This window comes from Portunus trituberculatus, chromosome 25, assembly GCF_017591435.1.
Source record: "Portunus trituberculatus isolate SZX2019 chromosome 25, ASM1759143v1, whole genome shotgun sequence".
Lineage (NCBI taxonomy): Eukaryota > Metazoa > Arthropoda > Malacostraca > Decapoda > Portunidae > Portunus > Portunus trituberculatus.
Window position 1 is genome coordinate 1,825,001 of NC_059279.1, and position 12,374 is coordinate 1,837,374.

The window sequence follows — 12,374 nt, forward strand, 5'->3', positions numbered from 1 at the left end:
TTTTATATTTTTCGTTTTTTTTTCGTTTTTTTCTTTTTTTTTCTTGTTTTATTTATTTTCATGTTTTTAGGCTAGTTTATTTTTTTTCTTTATTTTCTTGTTGTTTGTTTGTTTTCCTTTATTCATTGATTCGTTGGTCTTTTTTTGATTTATTTTCTCGTCCTTTTCTTTTTATTTTCTTCTTTTCGTTTTCACTCACATTTATTTCCTCTTTCCTTAATTCTTGTTCTTATTTTGCTACTACTACTACTACTACTACTACTACTACTACTACTACTACTACTACTACTACTACTACTACTACTGTGTTCCCTGGTCTGTCTTTTGTTTTATTATTATTATTATTATTATTATTATTATTATTATTATTATTATTATTATGAGTTGGTCTTTATTTTTCCTTATCTTATATTGATATTCTATTTTTTAATGAGTGTACAAGAAACTAGTAATATTCGTTACTTTCACCTTGTCCCCACCACCACCACCACCACCATCACCATCACCACCACCACCACCAACACACACCAACACACTACACCACACACAACCACACCAACACACCACACCACACACCAACACAACACCACATACTAACACACTACACCACACTACACCACACACCACCACACCAACACAACACCACCACACACCAACACAACACCACCACCAACACCACCACATACCAACACACACCAACACACTACACTACACACCAACACAACACCACATACCAACACACTACACCACACACCACCACACTAACACAACACCACCACACACCAACACAACACCACATACCAACACACACCAACACACTACACCACACACTACACCACACACCACCACACCAGCACACCACCATACATCAACACAACACACTACACCACACCTTTGAGCGCACCACCATTACTACACCTTTAATTACCGCACCTTTAATTCATCCACCTATTCCCGTTAACCCTTCCACCATCAACCACCTCCACATCACCATACTTCCACCACAAACACCTCCACTAGTCTCAAAACACGTCTTGACATGTTTATCTGGACCTGTCACCACCACCACCACCACCACCACCACCACCACCACCACCACCACCACCACCACCACCACCACCACCACCACCACCACTACTACTACTACTACTACTACTACTACTACTACTACTACTACTACTACTACTACTACTACTGCTGCTGCTACCATCATTACCATCACATCAAACACACATCATTGCTTCTTGAAGGACGTGGTTATGTGGGAAGAGAGAGAGAGAGAGAGAGAGAGAGAGAGAGAGAGAGAGAGAGAGAGAGAGAGAGGTGACCCAGTCGTACCATCTTTTCCTCACCACTGTGGCTTTAAGAAACTTGAAAGAAACTCACCACAACATACGGTAACACACACACACACACACACACACACACACACACACACACACACACACACACACACACACACACACACACACACACACACACATTATCTTTTAATATACTAACTAACTAATGCATTCTCTCGTATACACACACACACACACACACACACACACACACACACACACACACACACACACACACACACACACACACACACACACACACACACCCAAATAATCTCGTAAATGGAAAACCACCACCACCACCACCACCACCACCACCACCACCACCACCACCACCACCACCACCTGATATGTTTACCTGGAGCTGATTCACCTGTGGGCGTGGTGAGGGAGACGCCCCACCCCGCCCACATGGCCCAGCCCCTCCCCACCCTTCATCACTTCCTCATCACTATCCCTTCTTCACGACCCAAGGACACACACACACACACACACACACACACACACACACACACACACACACACACACACACACACACACACACACACACACACACACACACACACACACACACACACACACACACACACACATCTTCCCATTAATAAACATCTCCCATATAAGGTTCAATTTATATTCTCTCTCTCTCTCTCTCTCTCTCTCTCTCTCTCTCTCTCTCTCTCTCTCTCTCTCTCTCTCTCTCTCTCTCTCTCTCTCAATATATTCGAAATATTAAATTTTTAAATGATGGTGGTGGTGGTGGTGATGGTGGTGGTGAAATAGTTATACTGGTCACCACTTTGAGTAATTAGTTAGGTGTGGTAGTAATATTAACAGGAGTGGTGGTGATGATAGTGGTGATGGTGGTGCAAATAGTGGTGGTGATAGTGAGGGGTGTAACTTATGGCGTTTTGATGGTGATGGCGTGTGGTGGAGGGTAAAGATTCTGTAATGGTGATGAAGACTGATGATGATGATGGTGGGGATGGAAGCTGTGTGATGTTTGTGGTGGTGGTGGTGGTGGTGGTGGTAATGGTGGTTTAGGCAGTGAAGTTTGATGGTGGTGATGAATATGAGAAGGGTTCTGTAATGGTGATGCTAGTGATGATGATAGTGATAGAGGTTGGTGAAGTTAGGTTAGGTGAAGTTAGGTTAGGTTAGGTTAGGTTATGGTAGTGGTAGTAGTGGTAATATTGGTAGTAGTTGTAGTAGTTGTGGTAACAGATATAATATTAGTAGTACTGGTAGTGATGGTGGTAGTAATAGTATTGGAAATAGTCTTAGTAATAGTGGTGGTGCTGGTAGTAATATTATGTGTATGGTATAGTAGAAGTAATAGCAATAGTAGTAGTAGTAGTAGTAGTAGTAGTAGTTTTAGTAGTGGTATAGTGGTAATGGTGTTAGTATATCGATAGTATTTGTAATGGCATTGGTAGTAGTGTGGGTGGTGGTGGTGGTGGTGGTGGTGGTGGTGGTGGTGGTGGTGGTGGTGCAGGGCGGGGCGGGGCGGGGCGGTGGGCGGCGGGCAGGCAGCAAGTGGTGGAGGGTGGAGAGCTGAGCTTTAATGTAATCAAGACAACGCCTCCCTCCCTTCTCTCCCTTCCCTCCCTCCCTTCCCTCTTTCCCTCTCTCTTTCCCTCCCTCCCTCTCTCTCCTTTCCTTCCTATCCTACCCTTCATTCATACCAGTTTCCTATCGCCTCTCCTCTTGGCTTGGTATCATTGCTTTAACTCTCTCTCTCTCTCTCTCTCTCTCTCTCTCTCTCTCTCTCTCTCTCTCTCTCTCTCTCTCTCTCTCTCTCTCTCTCTCTCTCTCTCTCTCTCTCTCTCTCTCTCTCTCTCTCTCTCATTTTTAACCTTATTCTCTCCTCCTTTCTTACTTCTTCCTTTCTATTGTGTTGTTTTTCCTCTCTGCCTCTTGTGTTTCCTTTGTCCTGTTTATTCTCTTCTTCTTATCTTTCCTTTTTATTTTCTATCTTTCCTTTATCTCTCTTTTGATGTCCTGTATATTTCCCTTTATTTATTTTTTCTAATCTAATTTTACCTTGCCTTACTATATCTTATCTAATCTAATCTGTTTACCTTTATTAACTGTCTGCTTCTCTGTGTATATGCTATTGTCTATCTGTCTGTCTATCAGTCTATCTATTTATCTGTGTAACCTAACCTAACCTAACCTAACCTAACCTAACCTTTACCTAACCTTACCTTTACCTGTACTTGCTAGCTGGCTGTCTGTTTATCTGTTAACTTATCTGTGTACCTTTCTGCTTGTCTGTTCGTGTCCTTAATTCCAAGCAGTCTGTTTATCTGTATGTTAACTCGTCTACGTATATGTCTGCCGGTCTGTTCGTGTCCTCAATCCCCAACTGGCACGTAAACAGCCGGAACAAGGGTGGGGTGGTGGGAGGGAAGCAAGCAGATATACCAAATCAAATTAAGGAGGTTGACCTGATCTGTGTGTGTGAGAGAGAGAGAGAGAGAGAGAGAGAGAGAGAGAGAGAGAGAGTGGGGGAGCAAACATGACTTAACAACAATAATAAAAATAAACAAACTAAATAAAGAGGATATTTAGGCCCGATGATAAAAATACAAGGAAAAAAAAAAGAGAGAGAGAGAGAGAGAGAGAGAGAGAGAGAGAGAGAGAGAGAGAGAGAGAGAGAGAGAGAGAGAGAGAGAGACAGAGGAGTGTAGTGGAGGAAACTGCTCCGTTATGGCTGATATTGCTCGCCGGAAATTACGTGTGAAAGTCGTGGTTCCCTCCTGACTGGCTGGCTACCTGTGTGTGTGTGTGTGTGTGTGTGTGTGTGTGTGTGTGTGTGTGTGTGTCTAATCAGGTGGCTTGATGGGCTGATACCTTCATTTCAACACACACACACACACACACACACACACACACACACACACACACACACACACACACACACACACACACACACACCACCTCTCTAACACCTTATCCATGCCCAAACACACCTGCAGGCATTTATACTCAATTTTGCACACCTGACACCCACACACACCTTTCTCGCTTCTCACCTGCCCTCCACCACACCTGATTCACACACTCATCCATATTCTGACCTTGAACTCCACACCTGTCAGCCACACCTTCACTCGTACCTACCCCACACCTGCACATCACACTACATCACACCTACACACCTGGTAAACGCACAGTCCCTCTTACCTGCCTCCCACACACCTCGTCCTACACACCTGCACGTAAACATGGACCTTTAACATTATTCCTCTCACCTGACGCTTTCTCACAGTATCAACCATTAAATTACATTACTATAGTCTGTCTATTCTAAACTGGTCACTGGCTCTTGGTCTGGGATGAAGTTATTTTGAAGAAAGCACTTGGCTATCCTTGTAATGATTGTGTAGATCAATAGAAATGCATCTTTAAACGTTATTCGTGACACCTGGCGCCTTCACACACCTGTACCTCGTGACCTCACACCTGTACACAAGCACTTAATTAACTATTTTTTCATGTTGGAGAGGAAAAAACTGACGAAGTGGAACAAAAAATATAATAAAAGGCCTTTATATCAACATTGCCTTAATTAGTACGTGGATACCTGAAGCATATGTGTAGCCATCAAGGTATACATACATACATACATACATACATACATACATACAGACTCATAAGAGGTATTATCCGGTATCCCTAAACGTACATGAAACCGTACACGTGTAGGTATCAAGGTGTACATGAAGACTTATCATGTGTATACTTGAAGCCGTACACAGGTAAATGTATTAATGGTGTGGAGAGAGAGAGAGAGAGAGAGAGAGAGAGAGAGAGAGAGAGAGAGTTAGCAAGCAGGGGAAAAAATGTAATGGAAAGAAAGTTTAAAAAAAAAAATAGACAACTCACTCAATTTTCCATGAGAGAGAGAGAGAGAGAGAGAGAGAGAGAGAGAGAGAGAGAGAGAGAGAGATGGAACGAAGCCAACAAGCAAGGGAATAACAAAGAATTAGGTTAAAAACAAAGAAAAAAATGAAAAATATGATGAATAACGTGGTTTCCCAGAGAGAGAGAGAGAGAGAGAGAGAGAGAGAGAGAGAGAGAGAGAGAGAGAATGACTAAAACTCCTATTGATCGTCTCACAATCATCTATCAGAACAGGCTTCTAAAAATAACACTGCAGAGAGAGAGAGAGAGAGAGAGAGAGAGAGAGAGAGAGAGAGAGAGAGAGATAACAGGAGGAGGAAGGGGAGAAGGAAAGATTGGAAGGGAAGGGAAGGAAAGAAGATAAGGGAAAAAAATGAGGGAAGGAGAGGGGAAGAGATAGAAATAGAGAAAGAGCAGAGGAAGAGGGAGAAGAAAAGATAAGACGTCTAGAGAGAGAGAGAGAGAGAGAGAGAGAGAGAGAGAGAGAGAGAGAGAGAGAGAGAGATAAACAAAAGAGAAAAACACGAGGGAGAAAAAAAGATATGGAGAAAGTTAGAGAGAGAGAGAGAGAGAGAGAGAGAGAGAGAGAGAGAGAGAGAGAGAGAGAGAGAGAGAGATAGGAAAAAATGCAGAAAAGAACAGAACAAAGAGAAAAAAGAAGTGGGAGAAAGAAAAGAGAAGTAAGAGGATTGGCGTAGCAAGATGGCGGCGGGGTGGAGTCACTGTTGCTCCTCCATGTATGTACTCCACTTTATTTTCCACTACGCGGGTTTATGAACGTTTCCTGTGTACGTGTGTATTGATCTGTGTACGTATTTGATGCCGTGTGCGTATGGGTGTGGCTGTCTGCGTACGTGTGTGTGTGTGTACTTTTTGTAATGACTTCACGTAGTACTTTCACGTAGTACTTTCACGTGTGTGTGTGTGTGTGTGTGTGTGTGTGTGTGTGTGTGTGTGTGTGTGTGTGTGTGTGTGTGCAGCTTTCCCGTGTGTGCGTTTCTTTTCGTGTTTCTTTCTTCCTTATGTTTCTTTGTGTGTGTGTGTGTGTGTGTGTGTGTGTGTGTGTGTGTGTGTGTGTGTGTGTGTGTGTGTGTGTGTGTGTGTGTGTGTGTCTCCTCATGTACACCAACTTTCCCTACACATGTATGTATGATTATGTATAAAAATCTTCATGTACGTTTATTTTTCCGTGTGTGTGTGTGTGTGTGTGTGTGTGTGTGTGTGTGTGTGTGTGTGTGTGTGTGTGTGTGTGTGTGTGTGTATGCGACTTTCCAATGATTATGAGGAGGAAGAAGAAGAGGAGGAGGGAGAAAAGTAGGCGGTGATGGTGGTTGTGGTGGTGATGGAAAAGAAAGAGGAAGAATGAATAAAACAAAGAGAAGAGGAAAAGGGAGAAGGAGAAGAAGGAATAGGGAAAAAGAACAAAGAAAGAAAGGGAAGATGAAGAAAAGAGAAAAGTAATAGAAACCGTGAAAGGAGAAAGAAAACCTAAGAAATTGCAGAGAGAGAGAGAGAGAGAGAGAGAGAGAGAGAGAGAGAGAGAGAGAGAGAATATTTTCCCAGAGATAGAGTAAAAGTCAAGACGCATTCAAGTCTGTCTTAATTTCCGTGACGTCTCGCATCAGAGAGAGAGAGAGAGAGAGAGAGAGAGAGAGGTTGTGGGCGTTGGGCTTCTGTTTACTGTTCTTTTGTCTCAACATTACGGTAGTGTGTGTGTGTGTGTGTGTTTAATTTCAAGCAGCAGGTCCACTATTACAACACGGCTCTCCCATTAACACACACACACACACACACACACACACAGTCCTGTAAACACAATTAGATAAATTATTCTCTCTCTCTCTCTCTCTCTCTCTCTCTCTCTCTCTCTCTCTCTCTCTCTCTCTCTCTCTCTCTCTCTCTCTCTCTCTCTCTCTCTTACCCCACATAAACACGCTGGGTAAAGATTAGAAAATGGAGGAAAAGAGAAAGAAAGAAAAAGGGAAGAGGAAAAGACTCGCTCAACCAACAACAGTTAACAGAAAGGAAACTAGGAGAGAGAAAACGGAAACGAAGAGGGTCAATACATTTCTTTATCCCCCCTTCCTCTCACCCCACCCCCAAATTCGCCCTCACCTCCCGCCTTCCCCAGTCCCCTTTCGCAGAAGCAATAATCGACACAGGAAATGCTCATCAAATTTTTACTAACGTCTCCCTTGCAATCACCTCTTCGTGCTTTAATAGAAAACGACGCTATGAATTTCAGGGATGATATTAACAAACCTAACCTAACCCAAGCTAACTTAACCTTACCTAACCTAACCGTACCTAACCTTCCCCAACTTAGAAATATTAAAAACACTAATATTATCTCACTATCATCCACATTTGTGCTTTATAAAAAAATGACGCTATGAATTTCAGGGATGACATTAACAAACCTAGCCTAACCCAAGCTAACTTAACCTTACCTAACCTAACCTTCCCTAACTTAGAAATATTAAGAAACACTGATATTATAACATTATCATTCCCACCCGTGCTTTAACAGAAAACGACGCTGTTAATTTTAAAGGGTGACATTAGCAAACACAATATGACCTTATTGAGTCTAACCTAACCAAACGTAACATAATTTAACGTTCCCAACCCAGAAATATTAAAAAAAACGTTAATATTGCATCACTATGAGCCCCACCCGTGCATTAACAGAAAACAACGCTTTGAATTTTAAAGGGTAATATTAGGAAAATCTATCTAATCTAACCTAACCTAACCTTACCTATCCTAATCTTATTTAACCTTACCTAACCCAAAAATGCTAAAAAAAAAAAAAACGTTCATATTACATCACTATCATCCTCACCTGTGCTTTGACAGAAAACGACGCTGTGAATTTTAAAGGGCAACATTAGCAAACGTAACCTAACCTAACCTAACTTAACCTAACCTAACCTAACCTAACCTTACCTTACCTAACCTAACTAAACCTAGAAATGATAAAAAGAAAAAAAATCTACTAACATTGTCACTATCATCCTACCAAACATCACCACCACCATCACCATCACGTCTCTATCATCCCACAAGACCACCACCACCACCACCACCACCACCATCGTATACAAGTTCACCATCTTAATTTATTGACACATTCATTAATTCCTTTCGTTTTGGTGATATATTGGTGAACTTCTAGACTTAATTAACTGTCCTCTCTTGTCCTTTGATATTGTGACGTAAACTTCCACCGCGACATTTTATTAAGGTTACGTAGAAGCCATTCAAGTCAGAGAGAGAGAGAGAGAGAGAGAGAGAGAGAGAGAGAGAGAGAGAGAGAGAGAGAGAGAGAGAGACTGGAAGGAAACAAAAGGTAACAACATACAAAAGGAAGACATTACAGAATATTTACTACGAGAGAGAGAGAGAGAGAGAGAGAGAGAGAGAGAGAGAGAGAGAGAGAGAGACCTGGAAACAAGAGAGAACTACTTAAAAGAAGAAAAACATTACAAAATCTTTACTACTAGAGAGAGAGAGAGAGAGAGAGAGAGAGAGAGAGAGATTAAATAAAGAAATTCCAGGAAGGGAGAAACACGAAAGAGAAACAGAAGCGAATGAAAACAAAAAGACAGGATGCAGAGGAGGAGAGAGAGGAAGGGAAAGAAAAATAGATAAATAAATAAATAAAATAAAACAAAACAAAACGAAAAATAAGACGAAACATTTTTAAAACCAAATCTTTTAAATGACTTACTTTATTTTTTTTTTTATATATATATTTTTTTACGCGTGTCAATATAAATGAATAAAAACGTCAACAATTTTACCTTTTTTTATTATTTTTATTCAGTATCAATCTTATTTATGACTTCTTTTACCTAATATATCCATGTACGGCGCCTTATGACCCTGTTTTGGTGTATTGTTGTCTTGTTGTGCCTGTTAATAAGAGAGTAGTGTTATGGACAAGTGAGGAGGTGAGAAGGTCAGGTGTGTGTCTGTCTGTCTGTGTGTGTGTGTGTGTGTGTGTGTGTGTGTGTGTGTGTGTGTGTGTGTGTGTGTGTGTGTGTGTAACCTAGTTGGCTTCCCTAGAGAAGATAAAAAAGGCAAGAAGAAAATTTGTGCACCCAGGTACGAGAGAGAGAGAGAGAGAGAGAGAGAGAGAGAGAGAGAGAGATACATTAATCAGCAAGTTGTGCGTGGGTTTAGTCTCTCTCTCTCTCTCTCTCTCTCTCTCTCTCTCTCTCTCTCTCTCTCTCTCTCTCTCTCTCTCTCTCTCCACACCTTCACTTCACATCATTTATTTCACCTAACATTAAAAAAAATCAGTAATGCACAAACACACGAGACACGAGAACAACTGAACCATAAGAGAGAGAGAGAGAGAGAGAGAGAGAATAAAAACATACTTTCCTCATTATATTCACCATGTTGACTCATATACCTGTTTCCACTCACCTGTTAGAAATAGAAACTCCTTACCTGTGTTAATTAGTCACTTTCTCTATTACTAGTACCACTTACCATTAACTCACACCTATTCTCACCTGTACAGAAATGGAACCTCCTTTATGATTATTACTTATTAACTTACTAATCCTACCTGTTCCTTTCCACCTGTGCTAATGACTCACTTTCTCCCCATTACAGGTAAGTGGCGTGACAAGATGTGAAGGTGTGGTAAGGTAAGAAGGTGTTCCCAGCCCCTCGTCTTCCCTCCTCGTCTCCCTGGCTCACCCTCACGTCACTTTGATCAATAGCCAATAAGATGCATTCAAATTGGTCATGTGTGAATTGGTTAGGCAGGTGTGAGGGAGCGAGGAGGCGAGACCAGTGCTTGGGTGATTGGAACAGCTGGCTGGTGATGACGTCTGGGTGAGGTAAGTGGAATATGCTTTTGATTATTCAGGCAGGCATTGAGGCTGTCAGTTGGTCAGTCAGTCAGTCAGTCAGGCAGTCAGTCAGTCAGTCAGTCAGTCAGTCAGGCAATCATTCAGACAGTTTTATATTTGTAGCTTTATTGATATTGTGATTATTGTTCTGATTTAATTTTATATGCAAGGAAGGAAAACTGGCCAAGTGCACCGGAAAAAAATGGGCCCACTTAGTTGCCAGTTCCCTTGCAGGTCTGAGAGAGAGTTAGTTGTAATTCCTGATTTTTTCCTTTTTTTCTCTTTTTTTTCTTCTTGTCGCATTGTTGTAAAAAGATTTAAAACTTGTGTGTATAAAAATCAGGAGCTTGGAGGAGGAGGAGGAGGAGGAGGAGGAGGTGGAGGAGGAGGAGGAGGAGATAGAGGAGGAAAGTCTGTTGTCTAGGAAAGTTAGGAGGAGGAGGAAGAAAAGAAGGAGAAAATTGTCGTGCGTAAATAGATTAATGAAGACACTTGTTGTTGTTGTTGTTGTTGTTGTAGTTGTTGTTGTTGTCGTCGGTGTCGTGTTTGACCTAAATGGAGAAAGGTCAGAGGTCATCTACGTACAGATAAAAACGGGACCCCACACACACACACACACACACACACACACACACACACACACACACACACACACACACACACACACACACACACACACACACACACACTTCTTACCCCACGTGCCTCAGAAATCGAGATATAAAACAGAAAAAAAATAAAAATAAAAAAACGTAACGAGCATTTATAAGATTACGTAACTCAGAATGTGTAGGTCATGGAACCAGAACAAATGAAGAGACAAAAAAAAAAAAAAAAGAAGAAGAAGAAAGAAAGAAAGATAGAAGATAAAATATAAAAGGTCATTGAAATATTAAGTACGTAAGTGAAAATTAGTAGAAGTTGAAAGTAGAACAAGAAATTGATTGAAAAAAAGATGTATGAGAAAAAAAAAACTAAGTAAATAAGAATAAATAAAAGTAATGATATGAATTAGGAATGATTGAGAGAGAGAGAGAGAGAGAGAGAGAGAGAGAGAGAGAGAGAGAGAGAGAGAGAGATGATAAAACAGTAAACACACACACACACACACACACACACACACACACACACACACACACACACACACACACACACACACACACACACACACACACACACACACCAAATTCCCTGTAAGCAACTCTTAAGATACCAGACTCCTTTCTTAAGACACTTTAAGGCGTCTCGTTTATCAGAAGGCTGTCAAACATTCTGGGAAACACGAGGAGGAGAAAAAAGAAGCAGAAAAAGTAAAAAAGAAGAAAGAAGAAGACGGAAAAAAAGAAGAAGAATATGAAGAAGAACAAAAAAGAAAAAAGAAGAAGAAGAGGAAAAAGAACAAGAAAAGTCGAACAAGAACAAGAATAACAAGAAGAAGAAGAAGAAGAAGAAGACTAAGATGCATTTGGAGGTCGAGGAAGGTAGTGGACGTGTCTGGAAGAGGAGGAGGAGGAGGAGGAGGAGGAGGAGCAGGAGGAGGAAGAGGGAGAGAAAGTGAGAGAATAGGTGTCTGAAGGAAGATAAGAAGAAGAAGAAGAAGAAGCAGGAGGAGGAGAAGAAGCAGGAGGAGGAGGAGGAGGAGGAGGGTTTGGTTGGATTCGGTCTTCACTTCAGGGTTTTCTGACTGAGCTCTGTTTGGAAGCCTAGCCAACCCGCTGCCTTCCTGCCTGAGAGAGAAGCAGAAGGCAAAGGGTGAATTAGAGACGTGGGAAGTGTGAGGTGGTGAGGGTGGTGGCGTGGCAGTGGCAAGGTCCATCACGAGCCGTCCTGTCAAGCGCCCCTCTGTAACACTGTGGTGGTGGTGGCGACGGTGGTGGTGGTGGTGGTAGTGGAAGTTATGTGGGAGTGTTTTTTTAAAGTACTGACCTATCTATGGAGGTGAAGGTATCCGACGCCATGGAAGATACGGTGAGAGAGAGTGAGAGTGAGAGAGAAGGAGAGTGAGTGAGAGTGAGAGAGAGAGAGAGGGAGAGTGTGAGAGAGAGATTATGAGTAAGGTGTGATTAATTTAGTGAAACAAATAGTTACGTTGATTTGTTAATATTATTGGTAAGTTGTGTATGAGAGAGAGAGAGAGAGAGAGAGAGAGAGAGAGAGAGAGATTGTATTGCTAATCTTGATCTTACTTTATACTAATGAATGAATCTCTATTTATTTATTTATTTATTTATGAGGGAGGATTTATACCTA

General features: G+C 41.6%; 1 protein-coding gene across 1 annotated transcript in view; it reads left to right on the forward strand.

Moving 5' to 3' along the window:
* The window catches only part of LOC123508547 (probable E3 ubiquitin-protein ligase XBOS31), a 90,130-nt gene extending 79,669 nt beyond the window's left edge, over positions 1-10,461 (forward strand). Inside the window, exon 5 of the mRNA XM_045262289.1 lies at positions 9,883-10,461. Coding sequence (XP_045118224.1) covers positions 9,883-9,905 — 23 coding nt within the window. The 3' untranslated portion in view covers positions 9,906-10,461. The remainder of the gene's footprint in view (positions 1-9,882) is intronic.
* The last annotated feature ends 1,913 nt before the right edge of the window (positions 10,462-12,374 follow it).